The 20,139-nt window shown below is 45.9% G+C and overlaps 1 protein-coding gene across 1 annotated transcript in view; it reads left to right on the forward strand.

Moving 5' to 3' along the window:
- NDFIP1 (Nedd4 family interacting protein 1) overlaps window positions 1–20,139 on the forward strand; it is a 45,578-nt gene that overhangs the window by 18,352 nt on the left and 7,087 nt on the right. The window contains 5 exon segments of the mRNA NM_001243361.1: window positions 6,863–6,950; window positions 9,875–10,005; window positions 13,280–13,367; window positions 14,770–14,894; window positions 17,956–18,022. Coding sequence (NP_001230290.1) covers window positions 6,863–6,950; window positions 9,875–10,005; window positions 13,280–13,367; window positions 14,770–14,894; window positions 17,956–18,022 — 499 coding nt within the window.

Consider the following 20,139-nt stretch of genomic DNA (forward strand, 5'->3'; position numbering starts at 1 on the left):
AAAATAGATGTCTTTGTTAAACTGTCTTTTAATTTCTTCATCCTAGTAGTGTTTTACTCTTTAGGAAAAGAGAATATTAAGGAATTTTTTAAAACCACAATTAGTTTGCAATTCAGTGTGTTATTTTTCTTTACTATTTTTATTCATTCACAAATACATATTCCTTATTTAAGCTCTGGAGATAACATCTTTTGTATATCTTCTTTGGAGAAATATCTATTAAAAGTATAGGTATTTCTCAATGTTAAAATTATTTACCTTATTTAAATGTCATCCCCTAATTAATAGTGATTTAATAGAGAGCCATTCTTGAATGTAAAGGGTTTGGCGGTGGTGGGCCCAGCACAATTTGGAGTCAGTTTGCTGTACCATTAAAAATCTGCAGTCCCAGAGTTCCTTCTATAACGATTCCGACTAGTACCCATGACGTGGGTTCGATCGCTGGCCCCGATTGGTGGGTTAAGTGTCCAGTGTTGCCCTGAGCTGCGGTGGGGGTCGCAGATGTGGCTGGGATCTGGCGCTGGCTGTGGCTGTGGGGTAGGCTGGCAGCTGCAGCTCCAATTGGACCCCTAGCCTGGGAACCCCCATAGGCCACAGGTGAGGCCCTAAAAATACCCGAAAAACCAAAACTCTAGTCTGTACTCACAGACAGAAAAACAAAACTGGTGGTTGCTCGAGGAAAGGTAGTTTGGGGGGCCGGAGAAGTAGGTGAAGGGGATTCCGAGGGGACAGTTGCAGTTAGAAGAAACCCCCGGGGGTGTATGGCACAGTATAGGGAGCACAGTCGGTAGTGGCGCCCCAGCTCTGTATGGAGACCGATGGTAACTGGATCCTGTGGCGGTTGTTTCAAAATGCAGATGAATGTGGAGGTACTTCGATGTGCGTCTGAAACAAACATGATACTGCACGTCACTCAGGTTCCGATTGAAAAAGAACCTGAGGATGTCTCACTGGGGCTCAGCAGCTTAAGGACCCAGCATTGTCTCTGTGAGGTAGTGGGTTCGATCCTTGGCCTCGCTCAGTGGGTTAAGGATCCAGCGTCGCTGCAAGCTGCAGGATAGGTCACAGATGCGGCTCAGATCTGGTGTTGCCATGACTGTGGCGTAGGCCACAGCGGCAGCTTCAGTTCAGCCCCTGGTCCGAGAACTTCATGTGCTGCAGGTGCGGCCATAAAAGGAAAACATTTACACATTTGAAAAACATAAATAAAACTCTTGTCTCTATACAGTAGTAAAGTGTTTATAGTCCTTACGAACGCTGGCTGTTTCTGAACAACAGAGTGAAATAGCCAACTCAGTTGTTTACCTGAAGGAACGTGCTTGTTTACTGTCTGGTAATTATACTGTCTCGTTTGGTGGAATTTAAAGTGTGTGAAGAGGTCATGGGTTGGTAATGAGAGGTTTAAAAATTGCATTTAAAGGTGAAAGTTTTAGAAATTAACTCTAAAATTAGAAGTGGTAAATAGCATTTAAAGCTACAGTTTCGGATTTTCTGAGCCTAATTGTTAATAACTTAAAGAAGGGATTTAAAACTTAAAAGAATTTTCTTGCTGTTTAAGCAGGACTCGACTCTACCAAGAAGAAAACAATGAATGGTGCAAATACGGGTAACTTTATGGATTTATTGGGTAGTTCAGCATTATTTTCCACATGTTTGTATTTGTATGAATTATGAGGTATATTTTGATACCTCTTCTAGTGGGCTTATGGGTTTTTGGTTTGTTTTTTTCTGTGTTGTTTAGGATTTTTGGACTTTTTTGTGGGGGGAAGTCTTTATGTCTTTTTAGGGCCATACCCGTGGCATATGGAGGTTCCCAGGCTAGGGGTCGAATCAGAGTTGCAGCTGCCGGCCTACACCACAACCACAGCAACACGGGATCTGAGCCACATCTGCAACCTACACCACAGCTCACGGTAGTGCTGGATCCTCAACCCACTGAGTGAGGCCAGGGATTGAACTGAGTCCTCATGAATGCTAGTCGGGGTCATTAACCACTGAGCCACAATGGGAACTCCCCTTTTTTCCCCCCATCTTTTCAAGAACAGTTTTTAAGTGCTCTTAGGTACTGCTGTTCTGTACAGTTGTAACTGCGGGTCCTTGCGTAGGCCCAGTCCTGGCCCTGGCTCTTCTGTTGCTTAAAAACAGCTCGTTTCTTTTTCTTTTTTTTTTTTTTTTTTTTGTCTTTTTGCTATTTCTTGGGCCGCTCCTGTGGCATATGGAGGTTCCCAGGCCAGGGGTCCAATCGGAGCTGTAGCTGCCAGCCTACGCCACAGGCACAGCAACGCGGGATCCGAGCCGCGTCTGTGACCTACACCACAGCTCACGGCAACGCCGCATCGCCAGATCGTTAACCCACTGAGCAAGGGCAGGGACCAAACCCGCAACCTCATGGTTCCTCGTCGGATTCATGAACCACTGCGCCACGACGGGAACTCCACAGCTCGTTTCTAAATCGGAGATCATCTCTAGAGCTGCTTCGGGGAGGCAGTGAGGGAACCTTCTGAGCGGGGTGGCCGCTCAGATCAGAGTATGAGTGTCTTTACACTTGTTATTTTGCGTTTGCTTGTACTGGAACTGGAGCTGGGTGTGATTTCTGGGTAGATGGGGTCGTCTAGCTAAAAGACCATGTGTTTATTTCTCACAGCACCGGTACCGGGAGGATACAGAGGAAGGTAGTAAGAAGGAAAACCATCTTTTCTTTGAGGGGTGCTTATTTCACAGGCTAAATCTTGACGACAAGACATTAGTGGCCCCTCTTTGTAGGTAAATATTTTTTTTTTAAATGTTGGGCGTGATCAAGGCTAAGAAGGACCATAGCAGCTGGTGATGCCTATTAAAGTGGGAACGTGGTGGAGTTTTAGGGTTCTTCTGGGAGCCCTGGCAGAGTCTGCTTTGCTCAGCGTATCGGAGGAGTGCTGGGAATCTGGAAGGTGGGAGCGAGGGCCTTGGCTGGGGTGCGGCAGAGGCAAAGGCCGGCTGAACGGTCCCATGATTGATTTCTTTGTCCGCAGTGGGGACAGTTTTGTACTAAGCTCCGCGCAGTCCTTGATGTGGCACGTATAGGTAATTGTATAATTCTGTTTGGAAGAGCCGCACTTTAAATCTTATTTGGAGGTAAGTAAAATGGATCAGAGTTGTTGAAAAGAATTAAGCGACAGAAAAGAATCCAGAGGTTTTTATCATCTGTCATAATTACACAGTCAAGCCCACCCCCGACCCCCCTGCAAACAGCTCAGCATACAGCAGAGAGCAGAAAGTTCCACCCTTGCAGACTTGCCTTTCGGCATCCCCTGCACACGGCAGTCTGTACGAGGTGGGTGGCCTCAGGCTCCCACTGACCCACTCGCAAGAAGAGACCCTCTTCCCAATGCCAGCCCCACAGTGACAGCGACGCCTGTTTCCTTCGCTTTGGGAGAGGGGCTGCCCGGGAAAGATTCCCAAGAACAGTGAAGGAGCACCTTAACCATAAAACTTGGAACCAGGGTACTGATTCCATCATCTTAGAGAAGGCCCACTTTTGTTCTAACGCGCATATCTGTGCCCCCGACACCCCTCTTATGGTGAATGTCTGGCTTTTTGGCTGGCAAAGCCAGATTAATGGCAACAGAGGCCCTGGAGGTTTTTTTTTCTTTTCTTTTTTTTTGTCTCTCTGCCTTTTCTAGGGCTGCCCCTACGGTATATGGAGGTTCCCAGGCTAGGGGTCGAATCGGAGCTGTAGCCACCAGCCTACACCACAGCCACAGCAATGCGGGATCCCAGCCGCATCTGCGACCTACACCACAGCTCACGGCAACGCCGTATCCTTAACCCACTGAGCGAGGCCAGGGATCGACCCCACAACCTCATGGTTCCTCGTCGGATTCGTGAACCACTGCGCCACGACGGGACCTCCAGATGCCCTGGAGTTTGAAAAGATGTGTATTCGGGGCTTCCCAAGTCATTATTCACCCAGGTGGTGGTCACTAAATACCTTGTGGAGGTAACTGCCTCTTTGCTTTCCATGTCTTTGTGTTTTATTTCACACACCTTTCTTGACGGAGCCAAAACTTCTCACCAGATTATAGAAAACAAGTCAGAGTTGGCAGCCGTGTACAGTGAAGTCCTGGGACCCTCCCGGTATGTGACGCCTCCATGATCACAGTGGCTGTTTTTTGTTGGTTGTCTTTTTTCAGTTAGAAATACTGCTAGTAGGAGTACCCATTGTGGTGCAGCAGAAACGAATCTGACTAGTACATGAGGTGGCGAGTTCGATCCCTGGCCTCACTCAGTGGGTTAGGGATCCAGCGTTGCCATGAGCTGTGCTGTAGGTTGCAGATGCAGCTCAGATCTGATGTTGTGACTGTGGTGTAGGCCGGCATCTGTGGCTCTGATTCGACCCCTAGCCTGGGAACTTCCATATGCCGGCGGCGTAGCCCTCAAAAAAAGAAAAAAAAAAAAGAAAAAAAAAAAAGAAAGAAGTAATACTAGTACATGGTTCTGAAGAGGCAGATTTTAATGGAGCAAAAACCTTCACCTGGAAATGTTTCTTTTTCCATCATCAAAGAGAAAATGGGGGTTTCTGAGACCATTCGGATTTCATTGCTCCATTATCTGTTACCCTGGTGTGGGATGATGAGATTTCACATTTCCAGGTTGCTAGGAGACAGGCGACCTGTCTTGCAGATAGAAGCATTAAAACTCTTTTTTTTTTTTTTCTTGATTTCTCAGCCTTGTCTTGCTTTCTTTCTAAAACCTGCACAAGCAGAGGAACATGACTGGCTTCAGTAAATTAAGGCAACATTCTTGGAAATCTGTTTCTGCTTTTGCTTGTGCTGCTTTTGTGCTGCATTGCGCCACGTTCCCAGGGCACAAGAGTGGTTCGGTGAGAGTGGGCTGAGGATAAAGACCCCGCCTAACAAGCTACAGTTCATGTTAAAAGTACTTCAGGTGAACCTGGCCCCAGGAACTCTGTTTAAGTAGTTGACTGATTGGGTCTCCCAGGAACACTTGGCTTTACTGTAGCTATTTTGCCCATCTGTCGTCCTTTGAAGGGAAAATTCGTCTTAGTTATTTTGGGAATGCCTTAAGTTTAACATTAAATTTCTAGGGTTCAAAAAAAAAATGCCCAGATGGTAGATGTTGATGAAAATTTGGCAGAAGAATTCATTTGAAATTAAATGCTTTGTGGTATTAATCAGAAAAGTTTGTTGGGGAATTCCTTTGTGGTACAGCAGATTAAAGATCTGGCACTATCACTACAGCAGCTCAGGTTGCTGCTATGGCGTGGGTTTGATCCCTGGCCTGGAAACTTCTACATGCTGCAGGCGTGGCCAAAAAAAAAGTTTGATTTTTTTTTTTTAAGATTTAAAAAATTTTATTATTATTTGTCTTTTTAGGGCCATACCTGCAGCATATGGAGGTTCCCAGGCTAGGGGTTGAACAGGAGCTGTAGCTGCCAGCCTACGCCACAGCCACAGCAATGCAGGATCTGAGCCACGTCTGTGACCTATGCCACAGCTCACAGCAATCCCGGATCCTTAACCCACTGAGCGGGGACAGGGATCAAACCTGTGTCCTCATGGAGCTAGTTAGGTTTGTTTCTGCTGAGCCATGGAGGGAACTCCTGGCTTCTGATTTTGAGTGGCATGGAGATTGGAGACTGAGGTGGTTCAGATTTAATTTAAGGCACTTTCAGTGTGCCTTATCTAAAGTAACTAGAGCTGTAGATCTAACCGGTGAGGGGGTTGCTAAGATAAGGAAGAGGAAGATGTGTTGACAGGGGTTATATATAGAATTAGGTAGAATTTTAGGTTTTTGTAAATATCTCAATTATTTAAGACGTAATTTCTAGGCCCAAACTGAATATAATGGTAAACCTTGATTTTGTTGTGATTTGTCTTTGTCTTAACAGATTGTTATTAAGTTAAAATTGTTTTTCTAACTGAAAAAACTACACAAGTGGTGAATGTTCATTAAAAACATTACAGCAGGGCATTCCTGCTGTGGCGCAGCAGGATTGGAGGCAGACGTCTCTGCAGCACCGGAACACAAGTTCTGTCCCCAGCCCAGCTCAGCGGGTTAGGGACCCCCATTGCCACAGCCTCGGTCGCACCTGTGGTTCCGATCTGATCCCTGGCCCAGGCCTCCATGTGCCCTGGGGCAGCCAGGAAAGGGAAAGAAAGAAAAAAATTGCAACATGGAGTTCCTGCTGTGGTGCAGTGGGTTAAGGACCTGGTATTGCTGCAGCTGTGGTGTAGGTCACAGCTATGGCTTGGGTTCGATTCCTGGCCTGGGAACTTCCATATGCCCCCAGTGCGTGCGGCTGAAAAAGAAAAAAAATTTTTTTTTTAATTAAAAGATTAGAACCTACATAGAAACAAGGGAAAAGCCCCCTCTGATTGCATCTTCTGAGATGAACGGGGTGGACCGTAGGTGTCTGTCGTACCTTCCTTTCCATCCTGTTATCTGTCTTTCAAAACCAAATTATATGATTCATATGGTTTGGTAAGTTTAGTTTGTTTCATGTGACAGTACAGCACGATTATCTGCTCAAGTCATCAAATTTTCTTCGTTTTCATTTTTGTGGTTACTTAGTGTCCTTTGTGAGATGAGCTGTAACTTACTTAATAAGTTCCGTATGCTGGGTATTTGGGTTGTTCCTCGTTTTTGCTGCAGTAGTATTTATATCTGTCTTTTTTGCCTCTGTCTTATTATTTCCTTAGGCTAAATTCCTGGGAGTAGAAAACTTTGTAAAGCATTTGCACATTTTAAGGCTTTTGAGACGCCCCGCCTTACAGCTTTCCAGAAAGGCTCTTGCACTTTTCAGGTTTCCCTCTGCCCAATTGGCTTTATGCTTGCACTGAGATGTGAAATGTTTGTTTAGTTGCAGAATGAAGAAGAGCCTGGAGAGCCGGAGCAGGCTGCAGGGGACGCTCCGCCGCCTTATAGCAGCATCTCTGCCGAGAGCGCCGGTAGGTCGCGGGGTGGGGCGGCTGCCCGGTTACTGACGTGCACCAGCAAGTCTCGCATGTCTTTGCTGGCGTTTGTGTTTGCTTCATTATATGTGGATTTGTTTTCTGGACTCAATATTCTGTTCTTTGGTCTGTGTATTCATCTTTGTGCTCCACTGTCTTAATTTCAGAGCTTTATAATCTTGATGTCTGGTACTGTTGGTCCTTTAGCCTTTTTGTTCTCCACGATGGCTTTGCTACTTCCTTGGCTTTGTGTTTTTTTCATTTACATTTTAGAATCAGCTTGCCAATTTCCGTAAGATGGAATGAAACAGAAACTCTATTGAAATTGCCCTGAATCTTTGCATCAATTTGAAGAACATCTTTATACTATTGCATCTTCCAGTGTATAACCGTGATATAGCCCTCCCGCTTATTAAAATCTCTCATTTCTTGGAGTTCCCGTTGTGGGTCATCGGGATCCAGCAGCATCTTGGGAGCACTGGGACGCAAGTTCAACCCCTGGCCTGGGAACGCCATATGCCGCAGGGCAAGCAAAAAAAAAAAAATCTTTCATTTCTCTCAATAGTATTTTGTGAGTTTCAGTTTAGAGATCTTGCACATTTTTAATTAGATTTATCCCCAGACATTTGATATGTTTTGGTGCTATTGTAAATGGTCCGTATATGATTTTATTTTTGTTGTTGGTATATGAAAATACAATTGATGGTTTATATTAACTTTGAGTCCAGAGACTTTGCTAAGTTCACATATTGATTCTAATAGTTTGTAGATACTCTTGGATTTTTCTACATATGTAGTCATGTCATCCATGATTAAGGATAGATTTCTTAATTTCCAAGCCTTATGTCTTTTTTTTTTTTTTTTTTTTTCTTTCTTTCTTTTTTGGCCATACCTGTGGCATACGGAAGTTCCTGGGCCAGGGGTCAAATTGGAGCTGCAGCTGCAGGCATCTGCTACAGGTACAAGCAACCCAGGTCCAAGCTGCCTCTGTCATCCATGCTGAAGCTTGCGGCAACTCTGGATCCTTAACCCACTGAGTGAGGCCAAGGATCGAACCTGCATCCTCACGGACATTATGTCAGGTTCTTAACCCACTGAGCCACAGTGTGAAATCCCAATCCTTATGTCTTGTATTTTCTTTCCTTGCCATATTGTATCAACTAGTAGTACCTCTAAGATAATATTTGATTAAAAGAGGTAACAGTGGGCATTTCTGTCTTACTGTCTAATTTTAGGGGTGAAAGACTTTAGTAATTTACTATTAATTATGATATTTACTAAGATTTTTTATAGATGGAAGTTGCCATTGTAGCTAAGTGGAAACGAATCTGACTAGTATTCATGAGGATGCTGGTTTGATCCCTGGCCTTGCTCGGTGGGTCAGGGATCTGGCCTTGCCATGAGCTGTGGTGTAGGTTGCAGACATGGCTTGGATCTGGTGTTGCTGTGGCTGTGGCGTAGGCCAGAAGCTGCAGCTCTGATTCCACCCCTCACCTGGGAACTTCCATATGCTGTGGGTGCAGCCCTAAAAAAAAAAAAAGACAAAAAACCAAACAAAAAGTTTTTTATAGAGATTTGTGATAAGATTAAGGAGTTATCATTTTCTTTTATTCCTAATTTGCTAAATGTTTTTGTTATTAGTAACAAAAACAGTTACGACGAAGCCGAGAGAACCAAAGCTGAAGCTACTATCCCTTTGGTTCCTGGAATTTTATCAATGATTTTTCTGCCCATGTGATGACAGTAGAACTTTTTTTCTGTTAATGAGGTGAATTCTGTTGATTGATAATTTCAATAATATATTAAAATTAACTAAAGAGGAAAAAAGAAAAATTTTAATCTTGATTAGGTATAAAAATTTTTTCAAAATTAAGTTGTTTTTTTTTTTAATTGGGTAGAAATTTGATCCATTTGTAAGTAGGTCTTTTCTTTTCTTTTTTGGCTGCACCCACGGCACGTGGAAGTTCCCAGGCGGGGATTGAACCCACGCCACAGATGTAACCAGAGCCGCAGCAGTGACAGTGATGGATCCTTAACCTGCTGAGCCATGAGGAAACTCCTGATCGTTTCTGATAATACATATTGACTCTGTTCTCATAGAAGTCAGTGAGAGTGAAGACACAGCATTCAATAGAGGGAATGCAGGGTTTAGCACAAAAAAGTAATGGTTCTGTAACTGAACTAGTTACCTTAAGCATGTCATAGAAAACAGTACCTGGGAAAAATAATGTGAAAAGATCAAAGTGCCGAAATCTGTGAGAAATAAATTTTAACTTTTTTCCCCCCAAGTTTTTTTTCATGTTTATAAATGAGGGGAGACTGTGGTACAGATGGACACACTCAGCTGGAGTATTTTTAAATGTTTCCTTACGCCGTTATTAGCAGGGACTGTCTTTTGTGCACGCACTGCACAAAAGTGTTCAAAGGAGCTTGGAGGGAGGGCAAAGTGGGTCTGGAATTGAAATAATTCAAAAGTAGATAAATTTAAAAATCATTCCCCGTCTCATGTTCATCTTTAAACATCTCTTTTTTGTTGTCTTTTTTTTTTTAAGGACTGCACCTGCGGCATATGGAGGTTCCCAGGCCAGGGGTCTAATTGGAGCTGTAGCCGCCGACTTATGCCACAGCCACAGCCACACCACATCTGAGCTGTGTCTGTGACCCACACCACAGCTCACGGCAACGCTGGATCCTTAACCCACTGAGCAAGGCCAAGGATGGAACCTGCGACCTCATGGATCCTAGTCAGGTTCCTTAACCCCTGAGCCACGAAAGGAGCTCCTAAACGTCTTTTTGTTCAATTGTTCTTTAGGTACTGTTAGAAGAATGGCTGGTTTTTGTTTGCCAGAGTTAGCAGGAGTCCTCTTTTTCCTCAGTTCAGCTCCTCATCAGTTAATCGTGACTTCCTTTTGATTCTGCAGTGTATTTTGACTACAAAGACGAGTCTGGGTTTCCAAAGCCCCCATCTTACAACGTGGCTACCACACTGCCCAGTTACGACGAAGCCGAGAGAACCAAAGCCGAAGCTACTATCCCTTTGGTTCCTGGAAGAGTAAGTCTGGTTTACCGTGTTATCTGGTGCTGTGCTGTTGGAATTGAGTTCTTTTCATTATCCATTCTTGATTTATTACTTACAATTAAGTTGATTAGTAAAAGCACAGCTAATTTTAAAAAGCAAGTACATTTTCTTTTGCGATAATTGACTTTTATGTCTTCCTGCAAATGATGAGGTCAAAGGTACAGACGCATGGAAGACTCTCTAGTCAAGCCGGCTCAGTTTCCCTCTGTCTCTCCCAGTGCTGCCACTTTCTCAAGTGGCAATGCCTAGCATAGTTGAAGCATTTTGAAGCAGCAGCTGGTCTAGGAAATATGCCAATTTTGCTTTGATTCTGCACATTTAATATTTTGGGCTTAGGTAGATGCGTGCCAGGGAGCCTATGGAGAGAAGAAATAAGTGGGGCTTTGTAGGGTTACACCCAGAAGGGCTCTAGCAGTCATCCGGATGAAGCCCTGCCACCAGCAGTCCCCCCATGCCGTCTGCGGAGGCACAGGGATCTCAGATCCTGCTGGGCTGATGCTGATTCGGGGGGGTTGCGGGGGAGCCAGTGGAGAATTTGGGGGACTCTTGGTTCTCGATGTCAGACCAGTAAGTGATCCAGTTGGGGTTTCATAAATATTCATCCAGGTTGAAACTGGTACAGATGCTGGGCGAATGGAGGGAGGACCCGGTCCCCAGGAATGGGGGACAGTCAGGGCGCCACCCTGTAGTCCTGTCAGAAACCTAGAGTAAAAGAGCAGAAGCTGAGTGTGGACAGTGCCGGGACGCCAGCCCCGGAAGTCGTGGCCTCAGAATGATGGACATCTGCTCTGAGGGCTGAAGCTGCTGAAACCTCTGCTTGGCGGAAGCCACAGCTTATAAGGCCGTCAAGGCCGATTCTGCGCGGCGCGGTGCGTCCACCTGAGGTGCTAGGGAGACGCCAAGAACCCTGACGGAGCTCATGGTCTAAAGACAAAGCACTCTTGATGCAGTGACCACGTGGGCTCGGTGCTTGTTACAGCTCGTTCATTGTCCGAGTCCTCACAGGAACCTTGCAAGGCCGAGAGTCTGTTAGCCCTGTTTTGCAGATGCAAAAACTGAGGCCCAGAGAGGTTAATTTACCCAAAGTCTTACAGCTAAGAAGTAGCAGCGTAGTGAGTCCAGCCCAAGAAGTCTGGTGTCCAGGTCCTTGTATGTACTTTGTAGACCTGTTGAGGTATGGTAACTGTCCCAAGGAACCAGCCCGGGAGATAAGCTCTGATTAGTTATAGGACTGTTTAGAATACTTTTATTAGACAAATGTATGTATTTAAGAACTTCTTAAGGGGTCTCTTATTCAGCAGGCATGTATAGAACTCTTCCTGCTGTCATATGGATATAGCTAGAAGGCTTTGTATATGAGGCATTGCTCCTGCCATGCGGGAGCTTAAACTCCAGGGATGGAGAGAGGCCCCCAAATAGCCACAGCTGAGCAGTAGCACCCGAGAGAGCAGGGAGTGTTCAGATCTGTGGCTTGAGCCTTGTGATCCTGGGAAGATGGGGTTTGAAGTGGGCCCCGAGTGTCGCTGGATGAGAGCATCCTGGGGGAAAGGCTCAGGATGATGTGAAGTCACACAGCTGCAGGACGGGTTCTGTAGACAGAAGTAAATGCTCTCGTTTGAGCAGAGTTTGTGGGCGGAACTGTAGGTTTTAGAGTCTTCTGAATGCTGGGCCGAGCCCTTTGGACTCATGGAGGCCGCACAGAATCCTGCAAGGCTGTTAAGCATGGGTACGATACACGCACAGTGTTAGAGAAACATCGACCTCGCAGCAGTTGTGGGAGGAACCTGTAGCGGAGACTCGACCAAGGGCAGAGAGGAGAGGTGGAAGGCATTTGCCGTATTCGTTACTAGGCATCACTTCCGTGTGTGCTTATGGGGTATCTTTGTATAGTTAGGCGAAAGACGGAATTACTTGCTTCTTTGAAGAGTCTATTTATCCTGCGAATATGAATTTAGAATCCTAAGTATCTCGTATCTTAAAAAATAACAAGCACATTCTTGTAACCATTGCAAAGGGTCGAGGAAATGTGTTACATCGGGCGGAAGCTGCCGCCGCCTCTTCCCCTCCGCTCGGTCCCGATCCCGATCCCGGGGGTGGGCCTCCCCGTCCGTTTTCCGTACAGGGCACGTTTTGGTCGTCCCCGAAGGCTTATTCCTTTATTTTCGTCGGAGGAGCCCTTGTTGGACCGAGTACAGGTCTTACCACTTTTAGGTACATGTTCTTCTTTGTCGGTGTCTCGGCGCCTATACCCGCAGTTGGGTGAGCAGGTCGGCTGCCTGCGGCGGTGCTGGCGTTGGTCAGTATCGGGCTCCTGCTAGACCTGCAACACTGCGTTTTCAAGTTAGGATGGAAGGGGTCGTATCTGCCCATACGACGGGCAGGGAGGGTCTTGCAGACCTGTGTGCCAGTATAAGAAACAGGTAGTTGGGACGTGAGCAGCGGGCACCCCTGTCCCACTCCTCAGGTCTCATCACACTGTCCCCTCCCACCGCCCCCAAGTCAGTCTCGTAAAGCTCCTGAGCTGATCAGTGGTGTCCTCTGAACAGGCCCCGGATGACTAGATGACTAGCCTTCTGGGCCCCAGACAGGTCCTGGGTTACTGATGTTCTAGAGTTGAAGCCAGGCGTGTCAGAACGCCTTTTCCCTTTTCTTTTCTTCAGATACATATGAAAAAGGACGTGTGAGTAGCTCCTCGTGTTGCTAAAGAACTTGGGTTATAAAATGAAAAATTCAGGAGTTCCTGTTGTGGTGCAGTGGAAACAAATCATACTAGCAACCACGAGGTGGCAGGTTCAATCCCCGGCCTCACTCAGTGGGCTAAGGAGCCAGCATTGCTGTGAGCTGTGGTGTAGGTTGCAGACGTGGCCCGGATCCCGTGTGGCTGTGGCTGTGGGGCAGGCTGGTGGCTACAGCTCCGAGTGGACCCCTAGTCTGGGAACCTCCATATGCCGCAGGTGCGGCCCCAAAAAGCAAAAAATAAATAAAATAAAATGAAAAATTCCTTTCATTCAGATAACTGTGGAGTTCGAAGAAAGATTCATTTTTTTCTCAAATTACATCTTTTACTAATAAGACAAAACGAAAAATTTTGACACATGCTGGGCCTTAATGCTCATGGTTTTGAGTTGAGCCAAAGCGGTACGTTTTCCCTTGGGCCTCACTTTTGTTCCTTCCCCTGTTCTTCATGATGTCTTTCCTTTGCCTCGAAATCATTCACTGAATTTGCCTTATTTTCCTTTTCATTTAGGATGAAGATTTTGTGGGTCGGGATGATTTCGATGATGCTGACCAGATGAGGATAGGAAACGACGGGGTTTTCATGTTGACTTTTTTCAGTAAGTGTGTACACACGGCAGAGCCACTTCCCACAGACAGCCTGCATGTGTCTTTTACTGAGATCTTTATTATTTTATTTTATGTATTTTTAGGCCACACCTGCGACACGTGGAGGTTCCTAGGCTAGGGGTTGAATCGGAGCTGTAGCCACTCGCTTACGCCACAGCCACAGCCACAGCCACGCCAGATCTGAGCTGCATCTTTGACCTACACCACAGCTCACGGCAGCGCCAGATCCTCAACCCACTGAGCGAGGCCAGGGATCAGACCTGCATCCTCATGGATGCTAGTCGGGTTCGTGACTCCTGAGCCACAACGGGAACTCCTACTTCGATGTTTAGAGCTTAGAACACTTTTATCCTAATAGCCTTTCTGTTTGTCTTCTGTTTGTGTGAATATCTATGGAAAATACAAGTAAAGCAGCTATGAGGGCTACTGCATTTTTCCGTGAGCTAATTAAGCTTTATTTTTCCGATCTGCAGGACCCCTTAGCATTCCTCCTACTCATTCCTGACTGTAGAATAGGAATTACATGCCTTTGTTTGGTGAATTTTGTCCTGCAAGCTTCTGTTTTAGTAGCACATCAGAATCAGCCCAGTTTCCCCTTGATGTTATTACACGTTTATCTTTCCACATGCCTGATGGGCAAGGGAGCAACCATTTATTTTATTCGCCATATTAAAAAGGTAAGGGAGTTCCCGTCGTGGCTCAGCGGTTAAAAAACCCGACTAGCGTCCATGGAGATGGGGGTTTGATCCCTGGCCTCGCTCAGTGGGTTAAGGATCTGGTGTTGCCGTGAGCTGTGGTGTAGGTCACAGATGTGCCTCGGATCCCGTGTGGCTGTGGCTGTGGTGTAGGCCGGCGGCTACAGCTCCAATTAGACCCCTATCCTGGGAGCCTCCACATGCCACAGGTGCAGCCTTAAACAGACACACACACACACACACAGAAGGCGTGAAGGCAATGCAGTGCTTTTAGAGGTGACGTGTTGTGTGAGCTCTCAAGATTCACACAGATGCAGGAGGGTGAGTGGCTTGAATCCCACTATTTGGGGATTCCAGTCCCGCTATTTCATGTTCACATAGCCTTTATTTACTGAGGCGTAGCGCTTACAGCAAAGGGCTCAAGTCACAGACAGTTGGGTGACAGTGAGGCATTTTTGAAAGTGACCAGCAGTAGATATAGTAATACAATTCCTGAGACTCAGAGACTGGGTTTTCTCGTTTCCTTTCGGGAGGCAGACAGGGCTGGACGTGCCGAGGAAGCGGGCCGAGGGCTGCGGAGAGAGGCCCAGGCTCTTTTATCCGCAGGGAAGCCACTGAGGCCGAAGCGAGGGCGCAGGGCACGCCTGCTCCTCAGGTGACAACACGTCTGACCTCTTTTTTCTCTCTGCTTTTGCAGTGGCATTCCTCTTTAACTGGATTGGATTTTTCCTGTCTTTTTGCCTGACCACCTCAGCGGCGGGAAGATACGGGGCCATTTCAGGATTTGGTCTCTCTCTAATTAAGTGGATCCTGATTGTCAGAGTAAGTTGACGCCAACAAAGTCAGAGCTGAGAGAGATGCGATAAGCGGAACACGTTTGAGTATTTGATATATTTTTTTTATTCTTATTTGCTTTTTTGGAATTATCTCAAAATTCCCAATGATTTTTGGTGAGTCTTTGTTCTGGTTTCATGAAACCGAACCTGGAGCAGTTTCAGGTGGTTTCTGCCCACGAGTTCTGTAGTCAGACCCAGTGACTACTGCTGATCCCCGGGCATCTCTCCTGGAGGTGGTTTACCGGTGCTTTCTCTGTGTGTAACGTTTATAATATGATAACACATGTACTTGTTCTGAAATTCGTTGTTTGTGTAATACAGGAAGACTGTCACCTCTCTGACACCCGGTCACAAGCGCATGTTCTTCTCCTCAAGGCTCCTGATGTTTTAGTCTCCTTCCCTTCCCTCTCCTGGTCTCTCTGCTCCCTCCCTTCCAGGATGGCTCATCAGGAGCATCACTGAGGATGTCAAAATGTTCGGAGAGCCACACCCGTGTCACAAGCCCCACTCCTTAGCTCTAAAGTACATCAGAGAGAGAGCTCGTCAGTAGTTTGGGAGCTGCCAGTTAGTTGGAATTGCATGACATAATTTAACGTGGTAAAAGATCTAGTCTTTTGTCTTTTTTTTTTTTTTTTTTTTTTGTAGAGTTGCACCTGCGGCATGTGCAGGTTCCCAGCTGGGGATCATATGGGAGCTGTAGCTGCCGAACCATTCCACAGCCACGGCAACGCCGGATCCTTGACCCACTGAGTGAGGCCGGGGATCAAACCTACGTCCTCATGGATGATAGCCAGTTTCTTTTCCGCTGAGCCGCAGTGGGAACTCCAGATCTAGTCTTTTAACGTGTCCTCTGATTTCAGGTATATTTACTGCTGGTGCTAACTTTCTAGATAAAACCAATGTATTTGTCATAAATTGGTATTATTAACTAATCAGTGAGTGGTGACTGACCACTGGAGTTTTTCGAAATTCCTTATTTTAAAGTGGTTGTTAACATTTTTAGAATTCCAGGTTGCTTTGAGAATCTGATAAAAGTTCTGGGCTTTTCTCCTAGACAGCTAATGTATACTCCTCTAAAACGTCAACTTTAGGTTAGCGCAGGCCCCAAAGAGGTTTCCGTTCCTTCTCTAAATCTTGTTATTTTATTAAGAAATAAAATACTGTATTTTAATTCAAATTGCACGAAACTCCAAACTATGTTAAAACCTCCAATAGAAAAACCGTGAAATGTGTTATCCATCTTTTTATTTTTACTAAATTTTTAACTAAAATTATTAATTAAGTGAATCAGCTTGTATCAGTTAGGATGGGTTTTGTGAGTAGCAGAAAACTTAGCTCAGAATGTCTTAGAAACCCAAGGGAAAATTTTTATTTCCAGTGAGCATTAGTTAGGTGAATGTTTCACTGACATCATCAAGGACCACTGACACCTGCTCACCATGCTGGTGTAGCTTCTCTTCTCTCTCTCTTTTTTATTTTTTTAGGGCCGCACTCATGGCATATGGAGGTTCCCAGGCTAGCTGTCCAAGCGGAGCTACAGCCGCTGGCCTCCACCACAGCCACAGCAATGCCAGATCTGAGCTATGTCTGCGACCTACACCACAGCTTACGGCACCTCGGGATCCCCAACCCACTGAGTGAGGCCAGGAATTAAACCTGCATCTTCACGGATACTAGTCGGGTTCATTACCACTGAGCCACAATGGGAACTCCCTGCTCCTTTCTCTTAGATGAGATGGCGATGGCGGTTTCAGGCATCACATCAGAAACACATCAGTGTTCAACAGAAGAACTGTTTCTTTTTTTCCTCTTTCTCTGTCTTTTGTTTTGGGGGGAGGGGGGTCTTTTTAGGACCACACTCGAAGCATATGGAAGTTGCCAAGCTAGGGGTCACATCTGAGCTACAGGTGCCAGCCTACACCACAGCCACAGCAATGCGGGATCCAAGCCGTGTCTGCAGCCAACGTCACAGCTCATGGCAATGCCAGATCCTTAAGCCACGGAGCGAGGCCAGGGATCGAACCCTCGTCCTTGTAGATACTAGTCGGGTTCGTTACTGCTGAGCCATGCTGGGAGCTCCTTCTCCTTCTCTTTTTAAGAAGAAGGAAACCTTAGCAGCCCTCATTTCCCATGGGCCAGAATAACTGCCTGTGCTAGTCCCTGGCAAAGGAGTGGGATTCTCATGACGTACGGGGGAGGGTTCCAAGGTGTCAGGTGTGGCTACAGGAGTAGGAAGAAGATGAGGGCGCATTAGAAAGGAGTCCAGGTAGTTGGTTTGGGTGCTGGGTAAGCAAAATAAAAGTGCTGTTCAGACATATTTCTGGGCGTTCCCACAGGTTAAGGATCTGGTGTCACTGCTGTGGCTCTGGTTACAGCTGTGGCATGGGTTTGATCCCTGGCCTAGGAAATTCTGCATTAAAAAAGGGAGGTCCCGTTGTGGTGCAGGGGAAACAATCTGACTACGAACCATGAGGTTGCGGATTCGATCACTGGCCTTGCTCAGTGGGTTGAGCATCCAGTGTTGCCATGAGCCGTGGTGTAGGTGGCAGGCGCAGCTGGAATCTGGTGTTGCTGGGGCTGTGGTGCAGGCCGGCGGCTGCAGCTCCAGTTTAACCCCTAGCCTGGGAACCTCCATATGCTGCGGGTGTGGCCCTAAAAAGACAAAAAGACCAAAAAAAATTTTTTTTTTCATTTAAAAAAGAAGGGAATGACATGTTTATAGGAGGGAGCCAAAAGCAAACAAACAAAATATATTCTGAGAAAACAAACAGATTTGGACACTTTCAAAACAAGGACTATATGAAACGGAAAGACATCCTGTTTCACTTAAGATTGTTTTTGCATGAAAGGAAATACATTTGTGTATGTATCATAATCATTTCAAGTCAGCGCTATAGAAAATACTTCCGCAACATTTTAAGAAATTTTTGTAAGAGCGAACTGAGCAACAATCTACAAAATGAAGTCTTTTGTTTTCTAAACTCCTCAGTTAAAATGTGAACTTTTATCAGCTGAACTGTTTTAAAATATTTTGCTTTATTTTTCAGTTTTCCACCTATTTCCCTGGATATTTTGATGGTCAGTACTGGCTCTGGTGGGTGTTCCTGGTTTTAGGTGAGTGCTTTTAATGAAGCCATGGGAGAGAAAAGATGATGGGAAATTTCAGGAGTAAAATTACTTTGTGTCAACCCTCATCTCACTTACTGCACAGTCCCCTACTAGCGGTAATTAATAAGCATTTCAAAGCGAAGGTTCTGGTCGCCATCCGCGTATAACATGCAGGTTCACAAAGGTCTCTTTCCTCCCGCGTTCGAATGCCCTCGTCGTGTCCTCCATGTGACTGGTAGGACACCGTGATGAGGCGACTCTGTAGATTTCTGTCCCCTTGGTGAGTTGCTGCTGCCAGTGGGGTTCACCAGCTCAATCCCACGTTGCGTAGAGGTGTGTCGTGAGCAGCTGAACTGCTTCTAAGTGTATGTGGCCTGCCTTCCCTTGGATCTGTCAGGAGACGATAGAGAATGTCAGCCTTGCTGGACAAACCTTCTGGAAGAACCACCACTGGGCTTCCCGAGTTCTTTAGCTCACTCTTGGGGAGAAGAGAATTGTTTTGCGAGAAGAGGGAGAAACTCTTTTTTGTTTCGTTTTGAAAATATATTAGCCATTTCAGGTTGTTGGTCTTAAGATTCAATTTTTTCCTCTCAATTTTTATTTTCCGATCGTTTCTTCTAAGACAGCTTAAAGCAAAGCAGTGAGCACTGGGGTGAATTGTGCTGGCTTCTTCATTCTTTGTGGAGAAAATATAAATGATATAGACTAAAGCCACCACCTCCTGTCCTTCCTGCAAAGCAGTGGCAGGGCCATCCTTTAGCTGTAAAGGCGGCATCCTCGTCTCACTCTGTTCCGCGCACTTGTTTTCCTATTGGAGCATTTCTTCCGTTTCAAGCCTTTTTGTTGGCTCTTTAATTCAGGTCCTTGGTGCCAGGGCTGCTGACGCGTCCGACTAGCACAGGGGAGGGCCCATGCCCAGCAGGTGCTTCCTCGCTTCAGGACCTCCCTGCTGTGCCTGGGGTAACAGAGCCATGCTTGGCTGGCCCTGAATTTTACTTGGAAAATACAAGTCACTGATGCCCCCTTCCCTGCCGCCTCGGGGGCATCGCCTGCTCTACTGCTCCTTGTCGGCTTTCCAAGGGAGGAAAAATAGGGATGTTTTAGCCCTTCCCTCGATGGCTGAGAAGTGTAATTATAGAAACATGACCTGTGGGAGAGCTGCTGTGGAGGAATAGTTCCTTGGCGCGCTTACTCTCTAAACTGCACCTGTAAGTGTAACTCCTCGTCTTCCTCCAAGCTGACGGCCCGAGCACATCCTGAACGGACCAAAGAGCCATTAGCCGTAATTTTAGGTTGATCGTCGACAGCATAGATAATTTAAGGAAACTTAATGGACTGATTTCCTTCCTCTATTAAAGTTTCATGGGAGATGAATTTGTAATACTTTGTAATTGATCATTCTTCCTGTCTTGCCGCTTACTGGTAAGCAAGGGATGGCAAGGTCCTTAGTGCCTTCGGAGCTAATGTTTGCATCCTTTTTTGGAGCTTCTTGCAGAGACAACTTTTGTTTATTTGGTTTTCCTGCCAAGATCAGGTATTCCAAGCTCTCAGGCTATCAGCTCGTGAGCTCCATCTAGCCTGGTAGTTGTGCTTTGTATAGTCCACAATTTTCTTCAGAAGTTGGTTTTTTAAATTGCCATAGTATGAAAGGCAAGAACTTTCACATCAAAATATCTGAATGTCTCACCTTTTCTTAAAAATTGGATTACCTAGTAAAAAACCACATGATACCCATGGTTTGATTGTGGCTGGATTTGCGGCTACACCCGCCGTATAAGTTAGATGCTCCCCACACCACTAGGCTTCCTCCATCTAGCATTTGGTGTAGTCCCTTGTTGATTTTGATGCCAAAGAGAATGGTATTTCGCTGTGCTCAGTGTTGATGACTTGTGGTTACTGCCAAAACCCATTTTTCTCTTGAGTACCAAAGTTCTCCACCACTTAAGTATATTTTAAAATGTATCCAAAAGAAAGTGGTTGCCTAGAGCTAGGGAGGTGGGAGGAGGGGACAGGAAGCGGGGAGTGACTGCCTGGTGGGTATCGGTATTTTTAGAGGTGACGACAAGTTCTAAAATTAGACGACAGTTTTAATTATACTAAAAGCCGGTGAATGGTACACATTA

Source organism: Sus scrofa, chromosome 2, assembly GCF_000003025.6.
Source record: "Sus scrofa isolate TJ Tabasco breed Duroc chromosome 2, Sscrofa11.1, whole genome shotgun sequence".
Classification (NCBI taxonomy): Eukaryota; Metazoa; Chordata; class Mammalia; order Artiodactyla; family Suidae; genus Sus; species Sus scrofa.